The sequence below is a fragment of the Oreochromis niloticus genome, linkage group LG17, assembly GCF_001858045.2.
Source record: "Oreochromis niloticus isolate F11D_XX linkage group LG17, O_niloticus_UMD_NMBU, whole genome shotgun sequence".
Classification (NCBI taxonomy): Eukaryota; Metazoa; Chordata; class Actinopteri; order Cichliformes; family Cichlidae; genus Oreochromis; species Oreochromis niloticus.
The window spans coordinates 31130641-31147561 of record NC_031981.2 but is presented as its reverse complement, the minus strand read 5'-3'; the positions used below and the strand labels follow the sequence as shown (position 1 = coordinate 31147561).

At 40.8% G+C, this 16921-nt stretch overlaps 2 protein-coding genes across 4 annotated transcripts; one reads left to right on the top strand and one right to left on the bottom strand.

The window, feature by feature from the left end:
• The first annotated feature begins 543 nt into the window (after nt 1-543).
• Nucleotides 544-2603, top strand: LOC100705285 (transmembrane protein 69). Of its 2 annotated transcripts, none has more exons than XM_005464223.3 (3): nt 544-700; nt 1268-1312; nt 1400-2603. In XM_005464223.3, exons 2-3 carry the CDS (start codon nt 1268-1270, stop codon nt 2180-2182), a joined length of 828 nt encoding a protein of 275 aa, XP_005464280.1. In that variant the 5' UTR covers nt 544-700; the 3' UTR covers nt 2183-2603. The 2 variants fall into 2 exon arrangements, with proteins under 2 accessions (XP_005464280.1, XP_005464281.1); XM_005464224.4 differs by lacking the exon at nt 544-700 and adding an exon at nt 707-985.
• Nucleotides 2604-3502: 899 nt separating this feature from the next.
• On the bottom strand, nt 3503-14452 carry LOC100703492 (calcium-binding mitochondrial carrier protein SCaMC-1). 2 transcript variants are annotated; one of them, XM_019347083.2, is made up of 10 exons: nt 13925-14452; nt 11832-11958; nt 11656-11743; nt 10425-10536; nt 7521-7679; nt 6659-6811; nt 6392-6499; nt 5912-6079; nt 5577-5727; nt 3503-4494 (listed from the first exon to the last, which is right to left on the bottom strand). In XM_019347083.2, the coding sequence occupies exons 1-10, from the start codon at nt 14102-14104 to the stop codon at nt 4313-4315; spliced, it is 1428 nt and encodes a 475-aa protein (XP_019202628.1). In that variant the 5' UTR covers nt 14105-14452; the 3' UTR covers nt 3503-4312. The 2 variants fall into 2 exon arrangements, with proteins under 2 accessions (XP_019202628.1, XP_019202629.1); XM_019347084.2 differs by lacking the exon at nt 13925-14452 and adding an exon at nt 12065-13917.
• Nucleotides 14453-16921: the final 2469 nt, after the last annotated feature.

Here is a 16921-nt window from a genome sequence, read left to right as displayed (position 1 = left end):
GCACAAGAGCTGTGTTCCATTATCATAGTATAGACTGTTTTGCTGCATATGAGCCAAGATGGCTTGCTGGGTCCTGCCTGAAATAAAAATAAATTAAATTAAATTTAAAAAAAAAAAAAAGAAAGAAAGAAAGAAAAAAAGCTTTGTAGCTTGTAGTTCATAGTTCATGTCAGGTACCCTTGTGTTTTTTATGGGCTAAAGTTCCTACAAACTAGAGTGCAGGACGGATCAACTATTGCCACACAATGCAGTCACGCCAGATACCTTGAGCAAAATTTCACATATTTTTCTTTTCACAAATGTGAAATCATTTCATATTAAGCAACCTCATTATGTAAATAACCAAGTCTAATATTTTGTCCCGTTTGTTTAAGTTTACATTTGGTTTTATTTATGTATCCTAGTTATGTTCAGGCCTTCCATTACGTCTAAGACTTATTGTTTTTACGTCAAATTGTCAAACAAAAAAAGAAAGAAAAAACGAACAAAACAGTTTTTGCCGCTGTTTGTTGTACTATAAATCCTTACTTTACACGCCAACTCGTTTCTGTCGACACTACTGTAGCGGAACTGAAATCGCAGAAACCACGGTTCAAACACGGAAGTAAATAGCTGTGTACCAGAGCTGGGTAGGCTGGGTGCTTGCTGACCCTGCGGAGAAATAGCTTTAAAAGTATGAAGTTTACTTGCTGAAATAAAGGTAATGTTGTCGTCTGCGGTTCAGGGACGGGCCTCCCTTTAGTGTTGGCGCTTTAGCCGTGTAACGTTGGTTTGACGTATCAGCCGGTGTCAGCCAATATCAAAAGAGACACATGTAGGTCCTTCTATGAGGACTCCGCTACAAAGCGGCAGGGGTGCCAAGTCCTCGAATTTATGTCTAATTTTTCATTTATGTGATATAATTTATTATTATGTGTAACTGAGGTGTAAAAATGCCTTTAACTACCAGAGACACTTCACCTAGCAGTGTAATCGAGAGACAAAGGTAAAGACTGATTAGTTTGACAACTCACACCACCTGTACCCTTGAACAGAGGATTTTCTCTGTCCTCAGTCTCAAGTTACTGCTACAATCGATATATTTATTATTATCATTCCTTTATTTGTTGTGATTAATATTCCTTTAAAATGCTTGATAGACAAGGTTGAAATTTACAGATGTTTTAAAATCAAAAGATTTGTCAACATTAAAAATTCCTGCCTGTGTTTTTATGTGGCCTTTATTGTGTGCTCATCTTAACCATTCATTTTTCCCATTTTTCATTAGATGTTTTCTGTTATATTCAGAAAAGGTGGCTTTGCAGCCCAGAAGGTAACATACACATGATTTTACCTTTTCATTGCTTTTTGTAGTTTTATAACTTTTTTTTTTTTAACTTTATCGTGAATAACTTTTCAGGTATTACATTGGGCTGGTCCTGTGCAAAAATGCTGGCCATCAGCCCGGACTGGGGCTTCTGTTGGTGGATCTGTATCTTCCAGTTGGGCTTCACCAGCTAGTCTCTGGTTTGCAGGAAGAGGAACAGGACGAGCAAAGCCTCTTGCTGTGTTTAGTTTTAATAAGACTGACCTCTTCCAGGGAACCCAGAATCATGATGCTTCTTTTTGGATGAGGTGCCAACACTTCCACACTTCTGTTGCGAGGTTGAAAAAGCGAGCACTGCCTGAACCTCCCCCTAGAGAACTTGATCTGTTGCGCTATGACATGAAGGACTTGTTGAAAAGTCCCAGACCTGCCCTCTACCTGGGGTTTGCAGGGCTTATCCCCTTTGTCTCACCCACGTTGTTTATGGCTGTGACTGAGAGCTACTACCCAGAGTTGGCTTATGCCCAGCTAGCCTATGCTGCCTCCATCATTTCTTTCCTTGGTGGAGCGAGATGGGGATTCGCTCTTCCCGAGAGCAGCCCAGCAAAACCTGACTGGATAAACCTGGCCAACAGCGTCGTCCCCTCCCTCTTGGCCTGGGTGGCCATGCTGATGAGTGACAGCATTGTTCCTGCTGCCACCATGGTCATCATGGGACTTGGAATCTCACTCCATTATGATCTGTCTCTCCTTCCCACTTACCCCAGCTGGTTTAAAGCCCTGCGCGCCATCCTGACCACTGTTGCATTTTTTTCTCTCTTAGGCACCCTAATAATGAATGGTTCTTACTCAGAAAAGAACGTTTTCAGAGATTGATGACATTTAGCTGGACAGGGCTTCCCTGGGTTATGCTACATTTTTATTTAGGTGATCTAACTTCAAGGTTTTTCTTGATATTGAAGATCTCTGAACCTGTTGGGTTGATCTCTGTTTCTAGAAGTTGCGTGTGTAAATATCATGTCACAAACTGAACTCTTTTAAAGCAAACGGGAGATTAAAAAAAAAAATCAAGTCTGTCCGCCTTCTAGTAACATGTGTTCCACTTTGTCATGGTAATGTGGACAAAATTTGTTCCATACTGTTTTGTCTTCCACATAAAGCCATTCATTACATTAAACTTGAACCTAGTCTTCCATATTATTGAGAAGCATGTGTCAGTGATTTTTTTTAAACCACTAGGAGACGCCAAAGTCAAGGATGTTCATATTCTATGAAGCAAGAAGGAAAATAAAATAGATTGAAATTGTAATATCTTCTTACTGAGATAATATTTAACACACACTGGGGAAGATAATTATTCTGTCTCCTGCTGAATTTGTAAGTTTCCTCACTTTGAAAATATTAAAAAAGAAATAAACAGTTTCACTGAACCCCATAGCAGAAAAACACGCCTGTGGTGATGGTGGTGTTTGGGTCATACTCAGCATTTCTCTTCTTCATTTGATGCCAAAGAGCTCGATTATGGTTTAATTTGACCACAACACTTTCTACCAAGCCATCGCAGAATCGTTTAGATTTTCACTGACAAATTTAATACTCGCCTGAACGTGTAGCAAGATCTCAGCCTATTACAGTGTGGTGTGTTGAATGAATGATGTCCTTGATGCCTGTGGTCCAAACTGCCTTTAGATCATTAACAGGTTCCTCCTGTGCGGTTTGAGCTGATCTACCTCTTATCTCATGATCATCCTCATCCACTGAGGTAAAATCTTGCATGGATCTCCAGACTGGGGGTGATTGATGGTCATTTTATATTTCTTCTATTTCCGAAAAATCGGATTCCTGCTGATGGTCTTGTAGCCCCCCTTTTTTTTTTTTTGTTAACCTGGTTCAAAGAATTTGCCCAAATTAAGTTTTGAGTTGTTAAATGAAAATTGCATATTTTTTAAAGCAACATTTGCACTTTGTACTTCAAATTAACAGCTCCACTGTAGTATTGACATCACTGGGGAAAGGAGTTATTACATAAGCCCTGAACTGGACTAATCTCTACTTAAAGCTTCAGCGATCGAGTGTCACACGAGGCCAGAGACGTCAACACAGTGTAGAATAAAAACCTGGGCTCTCTGTACACTAATTGTCTCAGCTGGACAACAAATAATTTTATTATGGTTTGAAAAGAAATGCACGCACATCTTTTAACCTTTGTATCCAAATTTATTCACATAAACACCAGCGCCTAATAAAGACATATTTGAAAGAAAGGCAAGAGAAAACAGGGGTGTTGAAGTCCGCAGATATCTGAGAAAAAAAAATATAAGGCACAATTCTCCTTCTCTGTCCCGTATAAAAAGACCCTTTTAATGAACCAATGACCCTCAGATGAAACCCCTTACTAAAAAGTCAAACTTCTCTCAGATGTCACACAATGTGTAAATACAGTATTGCACTTGGTTTTCTTTTAGTTTCTTCAGATTTCTTTGTGAAACAGTTTCCCCACCACACATGGGACTTGGTCGGATTATGTTTGATGATAAGAAGATAAACAAAAAAACAGAAAATTGCAGCAGGTGACTTCTTGGACTTTTTGATTAAATATTAGAGTAACGTTTCTATTCAACAATTAAACCAAAAAGAAATTACCCTGATAAGTGTTCTTGGTTTTCAAAGCCAGAGATGAACTGATCTGAAGTAGATCTTGGTGGAGTACATAAAGCTAGGAGTGCACAGTAAACACAACCAACATTTGGAAACTTTGTAGAGATCTTCTTACTCATTGTCAGCCCTGCGTTAGCGCTGCAGGATTTTCTTTGTATGAGCAAAGGCCTACGGTCACATCTACAAAGGTTCCATCTGCGGCTGTTTGAGTCCAGACTTCAGTGCACTGCAGGTAAACAAGGGCAAACAACATATGGAAAAAAGGAGGGAGTGTTTTGACATTTTAAAAAAAGTTAGGTGCACCTTTTCTTACACTCGTAAACATGTGGTCACAGAGGACTCTGCTGCCTACTTCTGAATACCCAGACCAGACCGCATGTACTCATACACCACGTAACTAATGCTGACGGCTGGTATGACCTTCATGAAATTGGGCAGGATGCCACGGTAAAGTCCAAAGAAGCCCTCCTTTTCCATAATCTTCTTCACCATCAGATTCATCGGCAGCTGCTCTGAGCCCTCAACAGAAGCTGAGAAAAGAAGGTTAAAGCCAGATGAGTAAAGAAAAAGATCTCCTCATGTTTAAAATCTCCAGATTTTGGAAGTATTGGCTGCTTATAAGAAACATATGTTTGAAATTAGCTGAGATTAAAGAACTGAAAATTGTTTTCCAAGCATAAATGTTGATGACTTCAGAATAAAGCACAAGGTCATGAGTTAAACCTCATAACCACGGTTTTAAAGTTATTTAACCCCCTCCGTGGACAGTTTAGTGGTACTTCTGTTTTATTTGAATGATACCTCATTGAATTTAAGAGACAAATGCAAAATAAAACCTTCTATTCCAGTATATTTATGTGGATACTTTTTGGTGGTTTATATATTATCATTTGGAAGTCTTAAATTATTTGAACACAACTTCTAAAGAAACAATAATACTTGACATATTTTACAGTGCTATTATTTATTTTTTTAAAATAGTAAAATGCAGAAGCAGTGGGTGAAAAACTAAGTAGCCGATACTGCTAATCAAATGCACTTGATTACTAATCATCAAGCCAGTATGAGCACCTCTATTAAGCAGACGTTTTGGCAGTTAACACAATGCCACAACAACCTTATGAGAGCTGTGCACAAATGCAGCAAAGCTCAATGACGAGAGACTAATAAAATCAAACAGAAAACCTCAAGTACTCGGAAGTCTTAAAGAATCCGGTGATTTTTTAAAATTATGTCCTGATATGTAAAAACGTTGAGGGTTTTTCACACTACTTTAAGTAAAATTTGGATAAAGAGCTCATTTATGATATTTTGTACTCTGGTAGTTTTACTTTAAATGATGTCAGCGCTCATTCAGGCCCTTTACCGTTTCCTCTCTTTAATACTGAAGCATATGCACGTGTCAAATGTCTAATGAACAGACTGGTTGTAAAGAGACTCACATAGATTTATTAATTGTCCATTTAAGCAAAGATTTCATGAACAAATCTTGAATTTCCTCGTAAAACACTTTATAATCTCTGAACAACTCAGTGGCATTATGGTACCACAGGTTAAATGCCAGCATTAAAAATGAGCGTCTATTTCTTTAATAGGGTTTGGTTCACCGTACCTTGTGCTTGCATGCGGGTTCGGATCAGAGCCAGGGGATAGCTGGCCAGCTGGCCGCAGGTGCTGGAAATGGTACCGCAGCCCAGCAGCACCAGAACCCCTGGATTGGCTGTGTCTTTGGCATAGTGGGACAACCAGAAGTTCTTCAAGCTCTGGTATGGAATACACAGGAATGACAGATGAGAGTGAGGTTTGATGCATCATATTTTGCAAAATCAGCACACAAGTGATGCTTAAACAGATTAAAATGGAGTTTTTCGATGGAAGTATAGCGTTGTAGGTGATTCTGAACCTTCCGAACATTTTTCCAGACAAGAATGATTCATCAGGATTTACCTCATACACTGCCAGATCTATCCCAGCGTAGGGGATAATGCCCAGAATATTGGGAATGTAGCCCTTGTAAAACGCCTTCACTCCCTCATTCTTCAGGACTTTCTTGGCACAGTCAAACATTCCCGAGTACTGTCCGGTTTTCCTCAGGGTCATACGGGTTTTCATCACCTGAAGAGACAAAGATGCTTAGTGTGGCTGTTTTACATCAGGCTGCACATGTCACTTAACGTGTTACTGCATCTTTTATGCTACTGGATTGGTTAAGACATCTAAAATTTATTTGGACACTAAGACATGATAAAAAAAGACACATGAGGTAATTAACAAACCAGTAAAACTGCACACACCATATATACAGCATGTGTGTCCGTATGGGAAATGGAAACTTGCTTGTCCCTCCTGTGGTGCCTCCGACTGTTACTATCATCCACACGCGCACTCTTTATGCATCTGTGCTGTAAAGACTACACTTCCACTCACCTCCATGGGGTAGATGGTAGTTTGTGCGGTGGCTCCAGCCAACGATCCTGCCATGAACCTCTCGTGGGTCCTCACCTTACCCGGTTCACTGGACAGCAGCTTCTTATACTGGTGACACAGGGACATGAAAACTGAACAGCTCAGCAGGATCACACATCAGTGACAAAAGTGACTGCTAGTGTTAGGAGTTCTCAACATGTAACATTTAACGTGACCATGAGCTGCGATTTATACTGGAATCTGTAAGAGGAGGAGAACAGAACTTACCTGTTCATAAGCCATGAATTTAATGGCTGTCTCGGGGGCGATCTTCATGACATTGATACCATTTCCTCTCCACAAAGAAGTCACCCCTCCTTCTTTTAGCATTTGCTTAAAGCCGCTGACCAGGCTGATTTTGTTGGTTTTAGAAGCGTGCACCTGGAAATAAAAAACACTTTTAAGTTGTAACAAAGCAGCAAGGGCTTGAAATTCAATTGCTGAAATTCAAAGTGAGCCTCAGAATGGAGAAGAAGGGTGATTTAAGTGAGTTTGAATATAGCACAGTGGTTAGCATATAAGCAGGGGTGCACATAAGTAGTCCTTCTGACATTTCTTTGGAGGTGGAGGAACACCAAAGTAATTGCTTAAAGGAGCTTCTTCGACATCTTTAAGAGTTCTAAACAAATGTCTGTCCTCCTCCAGAAAATCTTATGTACGCAAACGCGCGTTGCAACTTCTTATCTGGTACGCGTCTTTTATTTTGACAGCGAATGTGCACCTGCGGACCACTTATGTGCACCCCTGTATATAAGCATGGATCCATTCTGCCATGAATCATTGGGTCAGGGCGGTGGTGATGGCATAACGGTGTGGGGGATATTTACTTTGGTACACTTTTACCTAAAAAAGTGTCTGCTGAATGTATTTATATGGTATTTTTTTTAAAAACGGATAACCCAAACTAACACAAGACCATTTTTCTAAGCTAATTCTGCGCCATTTTTGCAGCCATGCCACAGCATTTTGAACCACACTTACCACCACACGGACCAATGCACACATTTAGTAAAAATCCAATTCATGGAGAAAAGGACCGATGAACAACCCAACAGGCATTTTATAAAATCTAAAAGAAATCTTGACCCACCTGCATGAAGACCTTCATTCTGTCCAGAGGGGCTGTTCCTGTACGGGACACAGCACCCGCCACTGCTCCTGCAGTCAGCTGCTTCCACCACAGACCCGTGGTCTTCTCCTCCTCTGTGAACTCATCTGGGATGGTGAGGCTATCACCAATGTCCAAAACCTACACCCAATACAGTACAATCAAGTCACAGTCAAAGAGACTGCTGAGAATAGACTGTTTATAAAAGATGCACATAGCCTCTGGGACCGTCTTAATCCTGTATCCTTTGTAATTATTATTAGTAATATTTATTATTTACACAATAAAATATTCACTCTATAAAAAATAGAATATTTTTTATATCAACCCAACATATATTCATTAATAACATTTTTTTTTTTTTTTAAAATACCCCCATTGCAGTTCCACCTTTAAGGTCCAGTAAGACCATTACTTTCTCCTGCACTTTTCTTTTCCCAAGCTAACTACACAGTTACAAGGGTTTTTTTGTTTTGTTTTTTCACAGTGAACAACAACCGGTAATGCTCTTCGATAATTGGGCTTGCTTGCTAGCACTGGCTAATTAGCGCTACTCTCTTTTCCAAAATATACAGAAAAAAAAACCAAATCACAGAAATGGCCAAAATAAAGCCCCTAAATAAAGGCTTTAACACAATCTAATGGGTGCTGACATCTTGGCTAGGTCAATCATTTGGATACTATGCTGTTACAGTAAGTTTGTAAAAGAAAGCTAAATAGTCCCTGAAAGTGCAACTTTCTCAGGGCTGGTAAAATCGCAGATTAGCGTGTGAGACTACTGTCAAAACATAAGAGCTTTATTCTATATTCTGATTTTGTCTCTTATACTACCATTTTGAATCCTTTTAAGTGCGGTTTAAAAGGAAGGAAGAACCCTTAAAGGCCTTTTCTGAACTGAGCGGTTTCTGTCACACTTCAGGCCTAATTATAGAACAAAATGGTTTGCATCAGAAGTTATCGAGGGTGGTTTCTGCCTATGCAGCCAACCTTTGGAAAACCCAGGAACTATTTTAGAGATCATTAAACCACGTCTTTATTAATAAATGTGTAAAGGTGTAAAAACTCATCATTAAGAGTTAAAACCCACTAGACAGCTCTGCAGATGAACTTTTAGCTAAGCTGGACAGCGTCATTACCACACATTTCCAGCTTCACCTTAAACGTAATGCCTAGAAGGATGGGACCCATGCCATATCCTTATCCAAAACTTGCATAACTACAGGTCCATGCTGCGAGATCAGTTACATCACTGCACATCACTGACGTAAAGCTGCAGCAGGGTTTGTTTTTTTTTTACTTTTACCACTGCAGTAATTGTATCAGCCTTTTTTTAAACAACCCCCAAATAACAAATTTGCCCCCTAAAGACATTTTTAAGGCAGGAGTTGACGGCTAACGTTAGTTTTAGCTTTATCTGCAAATAGAGCACTGTGTTATAAAATTATAGGAGCGGATTTGGCTAGAGATTTGCCTTGGCACCCTTGAAGCTTATATTACCTGTGCATTACATCAGGTATGATGTGGTTTTAGAGAATGCTAGTCAGCAGATGGGCCTCTTCATACCTGACATGATGTAAAGGTGAAAATATTAACCTGTGTTCTCCAGTGGACATAATTGCTACACTATTTCTAAACTACCTCAACCATGCCTCAGCTAAAGATAATAATACTTTTACCCATGACCAGATGACAACCAACACTCAACATCTGAATACAAGAACCTACCATATCCACGTCCACCTCATACAGCCAATCGTCTTCCAAGTCGAGGAAAAACCAGCTTTCCTGACGTTGCTGTTGCTGCTGGTGAGGCTGCAGCAGAGCCAAGGCCATCTCAAGCCTTTGATAAAGCCGCTAGCTCTAGCAGTTCTAACAAAGGACAAGGTCCCTCCTATAAACACCAGTTCTCAGACCCGTCAGGATCCTTCACACAATTCTGATCAAGGGCCCAGACAGAGGTCGACAGTCAGCAGAGCAACGCACTAAATCCAAAAAGCTTCGGCTTGAACGCTGGAAATAACGAGACCTTTTCATTGCCATAGATGCTCCCAACAAGTCATCAAGTCTCACAGACGCATCATCTCGGTTTCTTCTCTCCTGTTCCTTTCTAGACTAATTAGTCTTCCTCTCACCTCCTCCAGTCCTCCTAAATGACACACTAATCCACCCACAGCTCAGGCTGAAATTAGCTCATCTCTGCCGAGCTTAGAAACCAAAGGTTAATTTGACTTCCGAGCTTATGCCAGTGAATGAACTCAGCGAACGCTAGAGATTACCCACTGACTGAAAGTGGACGCTCCTCCAGCACGCAACTGTACTTAAATATAGGCAGCAGCCCTTCAGGGTTTGATTATTCTCTGATAATCTAATAAAATGTCAGAGTTTCATGTTTGCTCCATTCAAGAAGATTTCTTTTACCATTCAGAGTTCATTTCATTCACAAGTGACAAATTCTTCAGACTCCTCCCCCCTTACATCTGCTCTGACATGAACGAATCAGACGTACTCATCTGTTGCCAAAGGTCCCCCAAATCCGTTATTGCGTGTCACCTCTCTGTGGCAGAAACCTGCACTGCAACTAAAATATTAACAGTATACAGAGTTTAAACTTTAATATATTACTTTTTTTTAAACTAAAACACACACCAACCCATGTCCAATAATAATAAGAAATACGGCATCTTCTGCAACAAAACCAGCCATTGAAGTAGTGCAAAACAACACCTGGAATTGCCTGCACCGGCCACTGCAACCACACCAACTACTCAAACATCAGCAACAACTGCAACCATCTGAAACTAATGCCAACTACTGCAAACAAAGCAAACACTAAAACCACAGCGACACATACAGCATATTGTAGAGATAGTGAGTAGCGCTCCTCACCGTGGTGTGCTTCCAGTAGCGGACGATCTCCTGCAGGCTGGTTGCTGGGTTAAACAGGAAGTGCTCTCGCCATTCATTCCAGTCCACAGTCATGGTGCCATCCACATCAATACTGTAGGTTAGATTTTTTTTGTGATTTAAAAACTAAACCATTAAGGCTCTATACTTTAAAACAAGAACTGATAATCACAGTAAAAGTTGTTTTTTTGTTATAACACGGTTCCTGTTTCTGAGCTTATTTTATGTAAAATGACATGAAAGTATCTGTAACTGCTCTGTTTTCATGTTCTGCTTCTGTCCTCACTGGCCCCTCCAGCCCCACTACTATACTTTATTTTCAGTCATTCACTTATCAGTTACTGTATTTTTTGTTTACTCTAGTTCCACTGTTATGTGTACTCCTGCACATGTGCAGCTTCAAGCTTTGCTTATGCAAATCCTGTGCATTACAGTTCAGTCCGTACTGCAGCATAAACCACAACTGACAACTGACTGTAGTTATATGTATTTACTGCTCTTTGTGTGTGTGTGTGTTCCTGAACAGCAGTTTTTGCCATCTCACTGCATATAGTGATATTTTGAATATAAAATATAATGACAAGATAAATATAGTGAAGATTAAAAACAATAACATGATAAATTAACGCACATGCTTTAATACATGAGTGAAGTGAGCAAGCGTGCAGGCCGGGCCAAAACCACCCATAATATGTGTTTTTTCCTAGTTTCTTTAAATAATGAAGGATTTATGGAACAAACTGTAATTCTGATAAACAGACAGTTTTAATCAATACCAGCAGTTCTTTCATTCTTGCTAAACTGCTACTGTGTCTTAAAACCATATATTATTCTTTCTTTACATCCAAATGTGTAGTGAGTTTGAGTATCGGCATGACATTAAACGCACCAATAAACACATTCTGACTGACAAGATGTGGCCTGGTCCAATGTCAGCGGCCAGCCGTGCACTAGAGATTCAAAAATATTATTTCCTGGTGTCGACACGCTGCGTCAGGGGGGTCAAACATCTTGCCAACTCTTTATCATGTGCACTCACTCATCTTTTCAGCCAAGCCGCACACTCAGCCAGTTATCAGTCGCTCACACGGGTTCCCACCTTTAACTTGCGGCGCGTCAGGCTGCTTTCTTTCTCGTCTCGCTCGGATCACTGCTGTAAGTTCACAGTTTGCTTGTGGAGTAACAGCTATAAAAAATAAACAAGCTGAAATACCTTTGAAGGATTTTCTCTGCATGCTCTTTGCTGATTTCCAGTCCCAGATCAGCAAGTGACTGCCTGATCTCTGTAATGTCTATACGACCTGTAGAAAGTAAGCATTTATTTGTACTTTTTCTCTTTTTGTGCATTTTCAATATTAAAATGTGCTACATAATAAAACGCCACCATACCATCTTTGTTTTTGTCCAAGCTCTTGAAGGTCAGTCGTAATTGCTTCTCATGGTCTTTCAGGTACTTGGAGAACTCGTGAAAGTCGAGCCCCTCATCTTTGTTTCTGTCTCCAGCAGAAATGATTTTCTACAAGGAAAAAAAACCCCAAACCCCCCCCCACACACAGAATATTAGCAATCATTCTACTTCGTGTTGCCGTACCTCATTTGTTTGCTGCAGCCGGGTGTTTGACCTCCTCATAAGGTGGAGGGAGAGGTCTGGGTTCTCCTGAGCCGTAAGGGGAGTCTTCCATCTCCTGCTCAAACAGCAGCTGGCTGATTGTGGCGGTTGGTGGCAGAATACCGCAGCAAAATGCTCCTTTACTTTATCTCAACTCACTCTCTGTGTTTTTAGTCCTCTGCCTGCCCGAGTTACTGGCTATGTAGCATTTTCTGCTTTGCTTTCTTTGAATATTTTGCACCTTTTATTGCTTTCACAAGTGTTGACGATGTCCCAAGATCAAGACAAAAAAAAAAAAAATCAAATCCATTGTCTCGCCAGGTTGAAGCGAATTAATGGAAACAAAAATAACGCCTGGTACCACATCTGTTATGAGCAATGGCTCTTTGTTAAGAAGTGAGCCAGCAACTGAGAACTGTCAGCATGTTTGTGTGAGAGCACAAACGAGGCGAGCATTACTGTTTTGACATTAATTTTTGCTCAAAATGAGGGCACTGACCAAATTCGGTTATGTGTGTTACCACCTATTTATTACACAGTTATGATACTAGTGCACAAATAGGGGAAAACTCCTGTTTTATAGCACCTGGTTACACACAGCAGCAGCCTCTCCTTACCTTACCCGCCTCAAACTTTTAAAGCCATCTGACAGACTTATGAGCGCGGGGAATGTGCAGTTATTTGATTAGTAAAGGTGGGACCTTCCACTTACAGTCTCAGCAGTAAAAGTTCACCTTTGAGACAGCTTTAAAAATTCTAGAGCAGTTTTTTTCAGTCCCTTCAGCTCTTTACAGCCGCCTGGGCGTGCTGAGTGCCATTCCAGAGAATTCAGAGTTTATCTTCACTACTCAATCTGTTTTAAAGAAACTGAAGAAAAGAGTTTTAAGCCACGACAACAAAGCATGCATATGGAAATAACCTCTCACATATACTGCACTTTCAGTAAGAGCATTTTCAGCAGCTACACAAAAGTGACTGTGGATGAGAGGTTTAGTGTAAGTTTAAGGACAAGACTGCTGTCAGAGCTTTTGGAGCCTGTTGTGCAGCTATATGGACTTAATTGCATTGCTCAAAGATGCATAACCAAAGAAAGGAAGGGCGTGCAACATTATTTCCCATCTAGAATCTAGATGGCTTAAGAAATGCTTTTATCCCTAACTAGGCATGGATAAACTTGAAAAACAAGTACTGAAAAGTATGTCTGTGAAGGTTCTCAGTCATCCAGGTCATTGTATTCTAAGGAGCTTGGAAAGAAAAGTATCTGGACTTTTTTAAGTTTCTTGAAGATGTTTCACCTCTCATCCGAGAAGCTTCTTCAGTTCTAAGAGCAAGAGCAAGTCCTTAAAAGCTCCTAAAGCTTCCTGGGAATTTGAACTTCTGCTGATGAGGTGCCCGTGAGAAATTTTTCTTTTTCCAACAACAAGTAGTAAAAATACTACTGAGGCTGCACTACACAGCTCTCGCTTTTATCTCTGGTTGAACTGCAAATCTTAAGTGTCTAGAGGCCCAATATAAACCTGGGGTGTAACAATCAGCTGATGAAACGATTATGTTAGAAATGCACTATTTTGTCAGTCAAAAAATTGGAACCACGTACATCCTCTCAAAGACAGACCTTTGCCTGCGAAAATCGGACACTTGGTTAAAAGTCAATGTAATGCGCACAAAAAACTAAGAATCCAGTTATCATAAAGATCAGTAACGAAAAATAATAAATAACCTTCTAAGAGTAAATCTGACTGCACTTGGCTGCTCTGGCGGATGTGATTTCACTTCTTTTAAGGTTAACGCTGCCACTACAAGAAATATTTGTTGTGGTTTTCTTTCCGTATTTGGGATTTTTGCACACTCCTGTTTGGATCCGTTACTCTACCTGAGCTGCCCCTTTCTCAGCCTTGATGCCCATAGCATCCAGGCCTGCCTTCAGCTCGGACACATCCACTTTTCCATCCTTGTTAGCGTCCAGCTTGGCGAACAGCTCTTCGTACACTTTCGACGCATTGTCAGCGCACCGACAGTCTGTAAAAAAGAGCTTCCTCACCACCTGATACATCTTAAAACTATAAATGAAAAATGGCACAGGCCTGTAGAGCTCCACGCACACACACACTAACAGAAACTGGGTAAGCAATCTGTTGTGGCAACTGATTCCTGTGGCTCGCGCTTCTGGTTTTAGGACTTCCGCGGTGCAGCCTGGGGAAGTGATAGTGAAGAGAAAAGTCCTTATGGGTCGGCGTCGGTGTAAAGTCCAGCGAGCACACGATAATATGCAGATTTGGCCAACAGAGAGCTTTTTGCGGATGAGGTAGGAGCGCTGTACAGATCGGTGGAGGGACTCGGTTGACTTCGCCTTGGGAGACCTCCTCTTTTTAGTGCCCACACGCACACGCTCACGGAGACACACCCTTCAACAACAACACACACGCACTGCTCTGTTACTATTACTCATGGACGGCATTTCAACATTTCCTCCCAAGTCAACTATAGCCTTTTCTCATCCTTTCAAGTCTTGCCCGCTTTTAGGCGTTTTTATTTAGTTTGCTGTGGTGAAAACGTCCCCAGGCGTGCATGCGCTCGCGTGGGGACTGTACACTAGCCTGTGCAAGGATCATCCTGTACCCATCGGTCTGCAGTGCAAAGTCGGTATAACTTATCTTTGTCTATCCGGTGAGTCATATTCAAAAGAATCCGGCAGCTGCTCTGGGCAAAATTAACCCTATAAGCTTGTAATTGCCTCAAAGCACGGGAGGGGTGCTCTTCAAGACCACTTTGACATATTTTGTTTAAAATCTTTCAGAGAAATTGTACATCTTCATGTTTAATTGGAACTTCCTTTTCTCTCATCCTGCTTGGGAACAGCTTTTTAACCGCTACTAGGGATGGGAAAAGTTTCTAGAATAACACATATGCTGTTAAATTGTGCAAGTTGTGCAACAGAGTTTATTGGCTGTACAGTTCCACGCTGTACCACCAGATGGAGACAAACGTCAAATGACTAAACAGCAGCTGGTTTTGCTTTCTTGTAGTAATCTGTCCAATCAGTGCTGCCGAGAGAGGAGGCGGGCTTCGGTTTGCAACAAACATAAAGCTGTCATCCTTCCACATCCGGTTAGTCATCAATCGCTTCAAAGTAAAATAACCAAGAAACAAAATGGCAACAGATAAAAGGCTGACATATTAAAAGGCAAATGTTTGTGTGCTCCTGGGAATGAGAAAAGAGGATTATTTAAATAAAGTGTTAGCTCTTAAAAACAAAAACAGGTCTAGGAATTGAAGCAAGGGCCAGGAACACATTTATTTGAATTTTAAGATTTTAAAATCCCGGATCATCAGAATCAAAATCAGAATCCCCCCCCCCCACACACACACACACACACGTCTATATATATATCATCCACATCCACATATAAGCTACAAGATCTACAAAGCATTGTTTTACTGTTTTACTTATTATTGCTTTCTTTTAGTCGTGTGAAGGGAACCTGCAAATGCCATTGCTCTACTTAAAGATTTGTGTTTTGCGGTGTACATGACAATAAACTTCTTGAATCTTGAATCTTATTTATTTATATTTTTGTTTCCAAGGACCCAAACTTGTAATTAAAAAAAAAATAAATCTGATAAACAAATACGTTTTACAAAGTTTCAAAAAGGTAAACTTTTTAAAAGCACTACATGGATTGACGTCCCCAAAGCCCAGGCCTCAACATTATTGAATCAGCGTGGGATCATTTTTATCAGAGAACAAAACAAAAGTCAGCCAACATCCAAAGAAGACCTTTGAACTTCCTTCTTTCAGGACAAGCCATGCTGCACATAAAAAATGAAAACAAGAAAATCGTCGTTTCTGTGCAGATGAGTGCCTTGAGTCGATCGCAGCACATCACGGATGCACCACTGCCCTTCCTCCAGGATAAGCCACCTGGCATAACAAAATCAACCCTTCCAGCTGAGTGCAGCACCCCAGTGAAGCGCAGTGTTGGGAAGGTTACTTTTAAAATGTATTCCATTACAGAATACTGAATACATGCCCCAAAATGTATCCTGTAACGTATTCCGTTACGTTACTCAATGAGAGTAACGTATTCTGAATACTTTGGAATACTTAATATATTATCATGCTGTTTACAACTACATGAATGTACTATTGCTGTGATTTATTACTGTTACTGAAGGTACGTAGTACGAAACGTAGTAAAGGGACCTCTGGCTAATACGTCCGGTTCCGTGTCGGGCTGGTAGCCGAAAACTAGCTTTACTTTGTTGTCTGGGTCAACTTTGCTTGCGGGAGACAGAGAGAGGCGTTGAAAGGCTGCTCCAACGGAACTTATTTTTTCCGGAGGAAAACACGAACACAGTGTACAGTTGAGTCTTAATAGCTTACTTATAACTGGGCTCGTCAGGCACTCTTCTTGGCTGCAGTGGTTATTATTATATTTACATGCTTCCAGCTCCCGTTTTTGCTCCGTGACAGCTCGGACTTTTCCTTTCTCTCCCTCCCTCGCTCACAGACACATAACGGGTATGGTAGTCCATTCTCCCTGCAGCACGGACTACACTGCCCATCAGGCTACATGCTTTAGAGCTATGCCTGTAGCATTCTGCCTTTTAGCTTAGCACAACAACAACAACAACAAAAAAGCGCTCTCTCACCCAGGAAACACGCAGAGAGAGAGCGCGTCACCCTGTAACCATGGCAACCGTGACGCTGCCGCCTGGAACAACAGAACATAGCTGTCAAACAAACCCAAATAATCCTGACCCGCGACAATATGAAACAGGAAAGTACCGCCGTGTATTCCATGTATTTCAACAAAGTAACTGTATTCTGAATACCACCTTTTTAAACGGTAACTGTAACGGAATACAG